The sequence below is a fragment of the Limulus polyphemus genome, unplaced genomic scaffold (assembly GCF_000517525.1).
Source record: "Limulus polyphemus unplaced genomic scaffold, Limulus_polyphemus-2.1.2 Scaffold1378, whole genome shotgun sequence".
Classification (NCBI taxonomy): Eukaryota; Metazoa; Arthropoda; class Merostomata; order Xiphosura; family Limulidae; genus Limulus; species Limulus polyphemus.
The window spans coordinates 281,372-295,201 of NW_013666988.1; the positions used below are offsets into that span (position 1 = coordinate 281,372).

Below are 13,830 nucleotides of genomic sequence, written 5' to 3' on the forward strand. Positions count from 1 at the left end.
TTGTTTACATTCTCGAAGAACGAAATACTGTTGTAGGTTTGTGTTACCGTTGTAACTTATTGTAATGTAATGAAAATACGCGTAAAGTTTTAAATATTGTAATAAGATAATCACTTTTATGCACTTAACCGTTACTAATAGGGCATAATGGATCCATTGTTTAAAGCCCTTAGCGACTTTCGTCGACGGAAGTTTGAATTATGTGCAGATCAGTGTACCGAATTGTTGGAAAAAAATCCATTTGATCAGGTAGGCTGTCTCGGCGTGCTTGTGCAACGCAAGAATTACAGGCAATAGTTGTTGTTTTTTTATTGTTTATGAATAAAAGGTTTCTTGGGTAATGGAAATACATAAAAAGATAAAAATACAAATTAACTTATTACACATAATATATTAGACATTTGGCACAAACTTTAAAATTAAACACCAGCAGCTCATTTTTTACTACTACTAGGATTAGTGTGTTATTAGCCCATGATTCGTAACATGACCTATGGACAGCAAAGCGCAATTTGGTCCCTTAAGGCTGTTCTTTCACACTAATCCTTGGAAAAGTAAAAATTTAAGTCCACCCTTTATGTTTAAGGAAACAAATAATTTTTCTCTCTTAAACTAAAATGCTAGCCTTCACTAATTCTGATGGCAACTGATTCCATAAGTCAGTCATAATTAACTGGAGCTTAGCCTGTAATTTACAAATCTTAAGCTTGTGTTCTGTCATTCTGTTATTTTCAAAATACAGTCAAAAAATCAGAGGCTTGTATCCTATCAGACAACCAGATAATCTTGTAAACTTCAGTAAGATCACCTCTTATGCTTCTTTTCTCAAGAGAAAATAAGTTAAGAGATCTTAGCCTGTCCAGCAACTTAACTAGTATGTCTTTGTATGGAATAGCCTGAGTATGTGTTAAATTCTCTAACATCTAGAGGTATGTAATGGTTAAACAGGAGGTGTGACAGGAGCCATTCTCTTAGTGAATCCTTACTCTGTTGATCTTGCTTCCATATGGAGATCTTTCTTCATTATGTTCTGTATTGTTGCCTAGGGTATGTGGATGGCTTTTGCCACTAACATTTGTGTTTATAGATTAACAGCAGGACCATTCAAAAAAAGAGGCCTGCTATACATGTCAATACCACAACTGTGCTAAGAAAAGTGTAATGTCTTGTTCTCAGTATGCAGGCACTACCCACGTAACTGTTGATCACTCCCACTTCAAAATAAGGAATATTATATCCATGTTTCATCACCCAACTTGCCAGCAGAAAATACTACTGTTGCTTTCTATACAGAATGTTGTGAGCCAAGTTAATTCATATTCCTTTGTTTTCCAATAAAATTTTGTATAAGGAATATCCATATTTTGGACATTTTAAATCTCCAGTTTGAGCACATTCTTATGATTTTGATGACAGGGAATCCACATTGAGGCTAAGAAAGTTTGCAGATGACTTGAAATGATAATGAAGGAAACTTGATTACAAGTTTAACATAATAATAATAAATATACAATGTTTTGTCATCATCAGGTTGTTGTGATATGAATGTATGAATATTTTGCATTGGAAAGGACTGTTACATATACTTCCCTAAAACAATCAGTTTTTGATGGCAATCACACTATTACTAAAATGCCAACCTATGTCAACATGTAGTTCTGACATATGCTATTCTACAAAGCTTCTTATCAAAGCTGGTGCATGCTGTATGGTAAGGAAATATTTTTTTATAATTAATCTATTGTCAAGTTTTATCATGTATTAGTTTTTAAAATTCTACATTCATGACAAAACAGTTGAATTTTGTGACATTTGCATGTTAGTTACCACCATTAATCAGTAATTCATATTTATGAGGTGTAGAAATGAAATGAATCTAAATTTGTTTTGTCATTTTGTAGGAAGGTTAAAAATATTTTTTGTATCTAAAAGGTTTTATTTCTTTTGTTTTGGCCTTTAATATTTTTTTGAACAACTTAGATTACAGTAAAAATGTTAGTTTCATTCATATTTTAAGTCAAAAAAGGACATCAGATTTCATTTTAGAGCACCTTAAAACCCTCTAACTCCCAGTGTCCACTTAGGTCCATGGACCCCTGATTATTTTTACACTTCATGGTTGTGAATATGTTTCTGGTTCACCACCAACTTGTGTAATTTTCCTACACCCCTGCTCAATATAGCTAGAAATACCCAAGAGCATGACTATTCCTGGCAACTCTAGTGTTTTCCAGGTGCCCTCTATTTTAGTATATAAGCCCGGAAAATAAAGCAGAGATAATAATCGCAGATAGATAGAGATAGAGACAGATAATTGAGTCAAGTGAGCAGTAGTGACAGTAATATAAAGAGTTTGTTTTGTTATCGAGATTGCAAACGTATTGACTATGGAAATTCTGTGTATTATAAAGTTGTATCGAAAAATAATAAACTAGTTTTAGTTAAGAAAGGACTTATATCGCTGAAGTTTCTCGGAAAAAATTTCTAAGGGAAATTAACAAATGAACAGAGACGTATCACCATATTAACAAATATAAAGTATTGTTAAAAGCAACATAGTTCGTCAAATTTTTCCCACTATCATGAGATATGTAAAATGAAGCAGCAGGACAGATCAATTAACATGATAACTTCACCATTAAAGCCAGTATCAGCATGAAACTTAGCACACTTGTTGATATTACTCTTCTATAGCTTGAATTTTTTAAGATTCAAAAATCTTTACCAATTGTCTTGTTATGAGTTCAATTATCACTAACAATGGTATTAATTAATATTAATTACCCATAGCTTGTTAACATTGCAGAAAATTAGCAAAGTCTTTAATTCAAGCTATAAGGATGTACACAAAGAGGAGGTGTATCAATTTTCACATGTTTTTATCATTTCTAAGTAAAGTTATGGTGTTAAAACAATTTATGATATGTATTTCTTTATCCCTGCCACATTAATTATGCACATGACATGTATAATTGAAAGTGTACTTTTAGGGATTGTGACATCATACTTTGTTTAGTGCTGAACTTGAAGGTTATAAGTGGTTAACAGTGTTTCCTCAGCATGTAAATTTGCCCAGTTTTAAGGGTCAGTGCTACCTTAATTGTCATAAAGAATTAATTAAATTTCAATCATTTCACATGTCCTAATGTTGAACAGTTTCTTCATTAGAATACTTTTTTCTTACCTTATAATAAAAGCACAATAAAAGAATTAAAGTAAATTTTGAAAATTCAATAGTGTTCAAAATAACACATAATAATGTTATGCAGAGGTAATTCTTATTCTTGACTACATGCCTTTTTGCAAGTAATTCTGTGAAGTTTTTCTTTTTTACATTAGAATTTGAATTATTTAATTCAATGTCAATATTAATTTACACGTGAAAGGCTGTTAAAATTTATTTTACAATAAAAAAAATGTTCAATATTTTTATATTTGTTTAGTTGGTCTCCCTGGATCTCAAATGAAGGTTTTTTTTTGGTGTCCAAAACAAATTATGTGTATCCTTTTGCAAGATTAAATTTAATTTTAGGCATAAAAAAGCTGTGTACAATATTTAAATTAGTAAATGTGGGCAGGGTTAAATTATAGATTTTGTTTTAAATTATGGAGCTACTGCTCACTTGATAAATTGAGATTTGTACATCTTCAGTTATGTATGATGTAGTAAAATTCTAATATTGCAGCATTTTTCTGATATTTTAATCAGGCAGTATGGTGCTTGAAAATGCGTTCTTTGACTGAGCAAGTTTATGTAGATGATCTTGAAACAGATGAAGAAGGAATCGCAGAAATGTTAATGGATGAAAATTCAATAGCACAAATTTCTCGCCCTGGAACTTCACTCAAAACTTCTGGTCGACCTCAAGGAACTAGTCAGTCTGTAAGGTAACTATCTAAATGTTTTTGAGTTCATAAGTCTAAAATATGTGTACTTTTCTTCTGAAGATGTCACAATTGATGCCTTGATTCATGCAAAATGTCTTTGGTGAAGATTGAATAATGTTGAGCCTTGGGTACATAATACTGCTTTAGTAAAGAATAAAGCATAGCACAAGTTAATTTTACTTTTTGTTTGTTAAAACAGGGTCATATATGCAGAATTCTCTCCTTTAATCCGTTCTCTTGTAAATTTGTATTTCCAGCAATATCCTCTTGTCAGTTAAAAAGAGTACCAGTACTTTCAAAAAGTATGTTTAATGTATAATAATGTATATTTTCAAATTAATCCACTGCTTGTTTAGTTCTTATTTAATCAACTTATGTATACTTTGTCTGTTTTTATTGATATTAGCTTTGTTGTGGTTTTTAAAATAAACTTTTTTTCTTATTGTGGAAAGACCAGTCACACAGTCTGGAAGACCACTCACTGGTGTTTTGAGACCAGGATCTCACACTGGACGGCCTGGAACAGTTGAGCAAGCAGTGAGAACTCCTAGAACTGCTCGTACTGCAAGACCTGTAACCAGCTCTTCTGGCAGATATGTTAGACTGGGCACTGTAAGCTGTGTTCTTAATAAAAAAATTATTGGAAACTAATAACTATTTTAAATCATCATGATGTTAAGATCAGCATTATATTAAGAAATATTTGCATTTTTAATGTGGATGATTGCTCATAAATCAATTTTACTTAACACTACAACTCAACATTATAAGATGTATGTATAACTTCAGTGTTGTAAGTGTTATTTCTCAAAAAAACTACAATCATCAAATTGTTGTAAACTTGCATATACAAAAGGTATGTGATAAACAAGTGTCTAGACGATAATGTTGCAGCACTAAATACAGAAAATTAACACTTTTAAAAATTTAAATACTGTGTTAGAAATACTAATTGTAACTTTACATGATTGAAATGTGTCAAACATTATTGTATGTTCTGTTTCACTTCATTTTAAACATAAAAGTAGAGAATTTAAAAAGAAAAGGTTGTTTTCTTCAATATTTGTTGTCTTGATTGATGCTTTTAAAACTATCAAGATATGAAAAAATGGAGCATTTTTATCAAAAAAGTGTGTTTTTGCCCATATTTAATTGAGATTTACAAACAAAAGTCCAAGTTAAGTGTTTACCTTTCATCACAGGCTTCCATGTTGTCACAACCTGATGGACCCTTTATCAATCTCCCAAGACTTAATATTTCTAAATATTCTGCAAACCCTAACCTTGCTAAAGCCTTGTTTGAATACATCTATTATCATGAGAATGATGCTAGACATGTAAGTTTGCTTTTACATAAAATTTATAGAACCAACCATTTATTTATATGTAGGCTTTTATAAATGCCTATTACTAGTCAGTCAATTTATAATCGTAATACCCATCACCAACTGGTAAAATGGGTTGGTTTAAAATATTAAATTCTCATCATCAGATGGTAAAATGGTTAGTTTAAGATTGAAATACTGACAACAAGTTAGTTAATTGATCAGCTAAAAATTTAGATAATTTTCATTATTTGGTCAACTTGGCAGTTGATGATTTGACACATTTCATAATGTTAATGGGAATGGTTTCACCTAGTGGGGATATACAGAGTGTCTATGCTGGTGTTTGGTAATACATGCAACTCTTTCATTTTTAGGCTTTAGATCTTGCAGCACAGGCTACTCAGGCATGTCAGTACCAAGACTGGTGGTGGAAACTGCAATTAGGGAAGTGTTATTACAGGTCAGTTAGAATTTATGTATGTGACTACAGTATTACAACATGATTCTCTGTACATTCTGTAAGTTTACAGAGATTTGTCACATAGGTTATGAAATATGCATTACTATACAATAATTATATCCTTATATCTAATATAATGTTGAGTTACAAAGGTATTGAAAACAAAAGATTTAAATGTAAATACTTTTAACTAGTAAGAATTACAAGTTCATGAATGTACCATTGAATCTTGTAAAGCTTGTGTATGCTGTAAATGTTTATAAAATTTATTGTAATAGTGTAAAAATTGGAATTTTTATAAACTTTACAAGAAGGTCATGTCATTAATACATTGTAAAATCATAGGATGATAAACTTGTTGAAATTTCACCTTGCAGGTTTGGAATGTATAGAGATGCTGAAAGGCAGTTTAAATCAGCTGTGAAACAGCAAGAAAATGTGGATAGTTATCTTTGGCTGGGAAAGGTAAAGTGAAACTTTTCACTTGAAGAGAAAACTATTCTTTCTTATACTGGTTGTCTGGGGTTTTGCGATAGAATCAAATTTATATTGCTTGGTGTAAACATTAGTGTTTGAAACATATTACATGCTACTAAAACTAGAGCAAGATTAGTGGAATATCACATTGTTTTAACATCATTAGTTTTGTCAAAATAACGTATGGCATGTGTCTTAAACCCTATAGAGAGAGGCTCAGTCAATTTGACCAATTTGATAACCACCATGTAACCATACATATATAACTCTGAATGTACTCAAAGTGTCTTCTTGAAATTTAGCTAATTCTTAGTAAACATTACAGGTATTTTTACAAAAGATTTGTTTCAAATAAATGTTTGAAATTTATTTAGGAGGTTTTAGAAATTATGCAAAGGAAATCTGAGAATTTTCAGATGAAGAGAAGCATTTTTAATGTTAACATGAAAATCACTTTGCTCTTGGAGCAGTCAACACTTTGACTCCATATAATCATGAATAAAGTTTTTTTGGAAATACTTCATTAAAAATTCAGATTTTTTTATCTGTAAGTGCCTCTTAACTCTTTCACTGTGCAATCCACCATATATCTGAACTACACAGCAAAAGGATGAATGATGACTAACAGCTTGCAAAATTTCATGGAGATACACAAAACATATTATAGATTATACAATGGAAACTATAAAGATCAGTTTGGGGTCATGAACTTGGCTGAATTGACTGAGCCTGTAGCGAAAGAGTTAATAGATATAGTTAGAAAGTTAATGCAGAGACTAGTTTTAAACTAAATGTTGTATTTTGTGGGGGTTTAGTGTTCCTGATAAAGATCTATGCTTTACCTTAATAACTGAGTTTTACTAATCTTATTTTTGTTGATTCTTGCGTATACGAAAATGAATTATTTATAATAGATGCTTTTTTAACTTTTGTGATCGACAATTAATTATATTTTAAAGAATAAATAAGGATGTACTTGTAAGTATGTAAAAAGAAAAATGTATTCTTGATGATGTTATTCTCGCATTTTGTTGATGTATCCAAATTTCCTGGATTATTTTAAATCCCGTGATTTCAGATGTTTGATGATGATGCTGTTTTAGAAGCTCTATTTTTAGAACTCTGTTATTGTCATCATTTGCCTATGGATTCTGGGAAGTTGGAGACTGAATTTTAGTGTGAATTTTATTTAAAACCATAAACATTGAATATGCTGTTTTATAAAATAATAAACCCAAATAAGTTTTGAAAAATCTTTGTAAATATTTATAATTTTGATGGTTACTTTTCAACAATAGTTCATGTTAAAGTATCCAAACTGTTAAAGAAAAAACATTAGTATCATTAGTAATTCAATAGTTTCCTATCATCTCCACCCTTGAACTGCTCAGTGGTAGAAATGAGGGCTTAAAATGCTAAAAATCAAGTTACTGTATTCTCAGTGGACTCATTGCAGATGGACCATTGTGCTGCTTTGTGCTAAAAAGCCCATCCATCATCACCAGTTTGTTTGATGTAGAAGGTATTGTATAAATAATATTGGGAAGAAACTGATGCATCCACAAGGAATTAACTATTAAGAATATCATTTTGTGGATGATGTGCAAAACTTTATTCCTGCCATAGCAACGATCATGTTTTGTGCTAATTTTGTAGTCATGGATTAGCACAGAATTATCTGAAGACCTCAGAATTAAAATTTAGCATTTAAATGTTATTTGTGATTCTATTGAAAGATCATAACTTTCTGACACTCATCTCAAGTAAGTGTGTTATTTAAATTTATTACAGTTATTAAATTTCAGTGCAAGGCTATATGTGATTTTCTGACTTTACAGTGTGCTCAGGATATAATATGTATCTTGTTTTTATTTAGGTTTATATTCGATTAGACCAACCTCTAGCAGCCCTTGAGGTTTATAAGCATTCGTTAGGAAACTTTCCAGGTGAAACGAGTCTTCTAACCAGTATTGCTCGGATATATGAGGTATATTATTTATATATACAATTAAAAGGAATACAACGTTAAAATCATTACACAATAAATAGTTATTAAAACAGGGACTTCCCCTAAAATGTCTCTACATACGTTTTGATGTAAATGAATCAGTATTAACAGAATGTGTGGTAAAAACATCTCATGTTATAGACTGGAGTAACACTAAGTTGATAAATCAGGTAGAATTTAAAATTGAATTAAATATCATTGAAACTATCAAAATTGAAAAGACAAAGATATAGTATTAAACAAGGAAGCTGGTCCAGATCTAGAAATAATAAAGTACTGAACATATGTTTTGTAACTCTGGGTAGTTTAAGCCTAGATGATGTTACAGGAATTTCAATGATTATGTGGGTATATAAGACCCAACCATACCTCAACTGTTACTCTGACGATGGTGTCGTAGAACACTGAAATATATGTAGTCTTTTTAGAGCAAGTTTCTGTTTTAATGACTATTTTTTGTATAATGATTTTAACGTCGTATTCCTTTTAATTGTATGTATTTGTTTTACACAATCATTGTTTTAAATTATGTAGGTATATTATTATATTTAAATTTTCCTTTGTAATTTTATTGGTTAATGTTTAAGTATTTTTACATTTAGTATGATGTTTAACTGTTGTAATATAGACATGTCTTCTACTCAATAGGTTTATAAACTTGTACTGAATATTGTGTGATACCCTTTGAAATCAACTTGTTATGTGACTGTATTATTTCATAGGGCATAATTTTATGAAACAAGCCACTTGCTAAATATTATACCATGATTATATTATTTTGTATATTTCTTTTTAAAGAACATCTTTATTTCACACTATATGATAAAGTATTAAACACCTTAAAAGGAATGAATTACTAAGTACAGCATGCCTGATTAAAAAATAACATATTCTATCCAGTATAAAACAGTGAAAAATTCCTTATACATTCTATGTCTGTTCCATTAAGGGGTAGGTGTGGTGTGGCCTAAAGGTTAGTATGCCGAGACTGTGAATTCGAGGTTCTGTGGCTTACATCCCATTTCCACAAAATAAAATTCTGCACTTTAGGGCTGTGGGTACACTATAAGAGTGATGGTCCAATCACTCTTATAGGGAGACAAGAGTAGCTCAATAATGGTTAATGTTGTTGTTAACTAGATGCCCTTTCTTTAGTTCAGTGGTTCTTAACCTTTTTTGCTCCATGCCCCACCTCAACACCTCAAAAAATTTGATGCCCCTTAATATAAAAACAAATTTGGTGTTGAAAAGGTATAATAATATAATTTAAAATTTAGAAATTTAGTTTTGAGTCACGAAACGTTTTTCACTCTTCACACCCAAATGAAAAATTTTTCTTATTGTAGCATTTTCAAATTGCCCCCCTGTGGAGCATGCTCCCCATATTCAGAATCATTGCTTTAGTTTATCAGTTCAAAATTATGGATGTCTAACACAGATAACCCTTGTGTAGCTTTGTACAAAAATCCAAAACAAAAAATTGTTTTTGCAATATCTCTTCAGGTTTGATAAGTGTGTATCATAAACAGAACTGTACTTCATATTATGTAAAATGGTGTTAAAATCTGACATTTTCATTTAGTAACTCCTTCAAGCCTGAAAAAAAAGGATCAGAAATAGAATGATTAACATTATAAACTGTGCAGAATCTAAAATGTGCATTGAGATTGAATTGATAAATTTTACTAAGTTACCACAGTTACAGTAATTATGTACACATACACAAACACATATGTGCATGAAAGTATCTGAATGATAAATTATTTTTCTTTATGTCTATCTATATAATTATATACATATATAAGAGAAAGGGTTTAGTAGTTTATATTAAAATGATTTTCAATATGCAAATGAGCAAGTTACGTAACAAACCACAGCCAATATAAAGTTGTGGTGGAATGGTACATATGAGAACTACATTTTATCATTGTTTTGCATTATGTAGGTAGTGTGGTGTCACTGAAAATTGGTTACTTTTTGGAATGGTATGTAACAGTTTTTTCTAACACTAAATATTCACAGGCTCAGATCATAAGGATGAACCCAGATTGGAGATTTAGAATTTCCTAGATGGGGATATCCTTTGTTCTTAATGTTATTGGAAAACAAAGGAATATTGATTAACTTGGATCACTGAAGACCATTCAGAAAGACACCAGCAAGAACTTGTACCCCATCCGTGATAAACAAAAGTTTGAGGTCTTGTAACAGATTAGAATCTATGAACACAAAGTTCAGTGGCATAAGCCATGAATTTGCCCCAAGCAACAGTATGCAACATAATCTAGAAGGACCTCTTTCTGTAAACAAAGTCATCAGGGTATGGGTTCACCAAGATAAGATTTTCAGTCATACCTCCTATTCAACTGTCACATACTCAAGCAGCTGGAGAATGAAAAAAGTATTCATGCTATTTTATAGGAAAACATACTGGTCAAGTCTCAAGTGACCAGATGCAGCATCTGGGGATTTCTTTGTGACTGGACAGTTGAAATAGGCATGAGGAAATCATCATCCTCATACACTAGATGGAGTATGGAAAGCTCACAGTGAGGAATGATGTACTTTAGGTGTGACAGCTTTATGACAGAGCATGTTTTAATGGAAACCACACTCAGTACTTTTGCCAAAATGTACGGTTGTAAGAGAGAGAATGACCAGATGCGACAGTGAACTTTAATAATGTGGCGAGGTTCCAAAATCCTTTAAATATAACATACACAACCTCTGTATATTAAAACTCACTGATTGTATTTTTAACATAATTGTCATGGATCAGTGTTGAATATTATATCAATGATGTTTTTTAGTATTAAATGCTAATGCTATTCCACAGTTTTACAGTACAACTCCAAATATAGTTGAGATACTGAATCTTTTATTAGTATTTCATCAAAGTTAGCTAATCAAATGTTACTTTGTTTGACATAAACTTGTTCAAGCAATTCTTATAAAAGTTTGTTAAGAGAAACTTTTCTGCTATATAGCAGTGTTATTACAGAGTATGAATAGGCTTGATTACTCCTCTTTTACATGCAGGCTCTGAATGACATGAATCTTGCCGTAAAGTATTATAAGGATGTTCTCCAGTTTGATGCTATAAATGTAGAAGCAATAGCCTGCATAGCAACTCATCATTTTTATTCTGACCAGCCAGAGCTAGCACTAAGATTTTATAGGTAATTTATTATCTTTCAATGTTTTAGATCACAAGTACCATTTTTAAAGCATTTTTTCCTTTATTATATTTTTGATCTAAAGCTGTATTCATTTAATAATTCACAGTAGCTGTATGGAAAGACCTTCATTTAAAAAAAGAAAGATACAGAATGGAAGTCATAAATTTTCTGGTAGTTTTAACTTATGGTCATTGTAACCACCATTGTTAGTATTTTACTTGAGTAAGTGCAGTTATTACGTACTAGAGGTTACTAGGTGATACATTTACTCATGATAGCCACAGAAAGAAAAGATTCACAATAACAATAATAAGTTATATATTTTAGATATTACAGAGGTTAAGTAATGAATGGTGTGTGGACAAATCTTAATAAAATTTCACAAGAAGAATTTACCAAAATTAAAAATAAAGGTGAATAAAAATACTTCAATAAAATTATTTAGAAAATTAAATAAACATGAAACAAGCAAAAAACTGGGTAATAGTGTAAAAAAAACAAGGCCCCTAAGTTTGACAAGAAAAAGTTTTCTCTCACAGACTTTATTTTTGATATTAAACTTTTAGACATGCACTAGTACTCATGGAATGAATTTTATGAATATTATCATATATTTTAATTTTTTAGAGCAAATGTTCTTGATATTAACTCTCTACAAAGGTCTATGTTATTTTTTTTCATGTAAATACTAGAAATGCCAATGAATATTTTGTTTTATGTACTAGGAGGCTATTGCTGATGGGATTATACAATACAGAACTGTATAACAACTTAGGCTTGTGTTGTTTTTATGCCCAGCAGTATGATATGGCTTTAACCTGCTTTGAAAGAGCTCTCAGTCTTGGAAATGATGATAATCTTGCTGATGTGTGGTACAACATTGGTCACATTGCTGTTGTAAGTATAGTAAATGAGCTGTGAGTCTTAGAAATGATGAGAACCTGGCTCTTGCATGGTACAATGTTGGTCACATTGCTGTACTAAAAGTAGTTAGTGAGTTTTCAGTCTTGGAACTGATGATAACCTGGCTAATGTGTGGTACAAAGTTGGACACATTATTGTAGTAAGAGTAAATAGTGGGCTGTCAGTCTTGGAACTGATAACCTGGCTTATGTGTGGTACAACATTGGTCACATTGTTTTTCTAAGTATAGTAAGTGAGCTCTCAGTATTGACAAGGACAATAAACTGGCTGACAAAAAATTGATGAACGTATTTTTTTTGCAGAAATAACAGTAAGAACACTGAAGCTATACATATATTGTATAATAATATTGAGCTGTAGTATAACATAAACATACTTATGAACAATCATCCACAGCAAACATGTAAATATTTCTTAATATAATGCCTGTCTTAAATGTTATGATGATATAAAACAGATTAAATGGTTTACAATTATCTGTCAGAATAGCTTGTTACAGGTCTTGTTTAGTTAATTGTTATGTTTCTTATACACGGGACAGGGGGCAAGAATGTGTTCATTAATTAACAGTTACATTTCCTGCAACAGGGTAGATGAGACAAAAATGTGTTACTTAGTTAACAGTAAATTTCTTGCAACAGGGTAGAGGAGACAAAAATGTGTTACTTAGTTAACAGCTACATTTCTTGCAACAGGGTAGAGGAGACAAGAGTGTATTATCTAGTTAACAGTTACATTTTTTGCAACAGGGGATAGGAGACAAGAACTTAGCATCCCAGTGCTTTAAATTAGCCTTAGTTGTCAACAATGACCATGCTGAGTCCTACAACAACCTTGGGGTTATTGAGATAGCCAAAGGAAATATTGATCAGGTAAGTTTACCATATCTACATCTGGGACTCACTTTTTCTTCTTGTTTTAAAAAGAAAAAGACTAAATACTCTATTACTTGTATAAAATCCACAGTGTTTACTTATACTTAGAACTAAATAATCAAATATAATTTGTTAGTTTTTTTGTGCCTACCATGAAAATATAGCAGGTATACAACAACCCCTGTTAATTAAATCTATATCAAATTGATGGTGTATATTTTGTTTCTTTAACTTCCATGTTATACAGGTAGTGATAGGCATTAAAATTCTATCTAATGAAAAATAATTCTGGTAATTAAAGAAAGTGCTGCATTAGAGATGAGCAATTCAATCAACTACCTATTAATGGCAATCACATTAACTAGTTTCACATAAGCTAATCAATCAATTGAAGTTACGATTAACTCTGTTGTCACAAAGATAAACAACAAATCTAAGTTAGGGTTTCCAATTACTACTGTTTTTGATTAAAAATAATTCTGGTAATTAAAGAAAGTGCTGCATTAGAGATGAGCAATTCAATCAACTACCTATTAATGGCAATCACATTAACTAGTTTCACATAAGCTAATCAATCAATTGAAGTTACGATTAACTCTGTTGTCACAAAGATAAACAACAAATCTAAGTTAGGGTTTCCAATTACTACTGTTTTTGATTAAAAATAATTCTGGTAATTAAAGAGAGTGTT

The 13,830-nt window shown here is 31.0% G+C and overlaps 1 protein-coding gene across 1 annotated transcript; it reads left to right on the top strand.

The window, feature by feature from the left end:
* Positions 1-11,344, top strand: LOC106463324 (tetratricopeptide repeat protein 8-like). Its single transcript, XM_013923344.2, has 8 exons — positions 1-249; positions 3,710-3,888; positions 4,341-4,500; positions 5,091-5,225; positions 5,591-5,676; positions 6,054-6,141; positions 8,030-8,140; positions 11,201-11,344. The coding sequence occupies exons 1-8, from the start codon at positions 148-150 to the stop codon at positions 11,342-11,344; spliced, it is 1,005 nt and encodes a 334-aa protein (XP_013778798.1). The 5' UTR covers positions 1-147.
* Positions 11,345-13,830: the final 2,486 nt, after the last annotated feature.

What these genes read in the sequence shown, in the direction of transcription:
- LOC106463324 (XM_013923344.2), top strand. Translation starts at nt 148, where the DNA reads ATGGATCCATTGTTTAAAGCCCTTAGCGACTTTCGTCGACGGAAGTTT. An exon ending in ATGAGAATGATGCTAGACAT is followed by an intron (nt 5,226 to 5,590) that starts GTAAGTTTGCTT and finishes TTTCATTTTTAG; the next exon opens with GCTTTAGATCTTGCAGCACA. An exon ending in GTTATCTTTGGCTGGGAAAG is followed by an intron (nt 6,142 to 8,029) that starts GTAAAGTGAAAC and finishes GTTTTTATTTAG; the next exon opens with GTTTATATTCGATTAGACCA.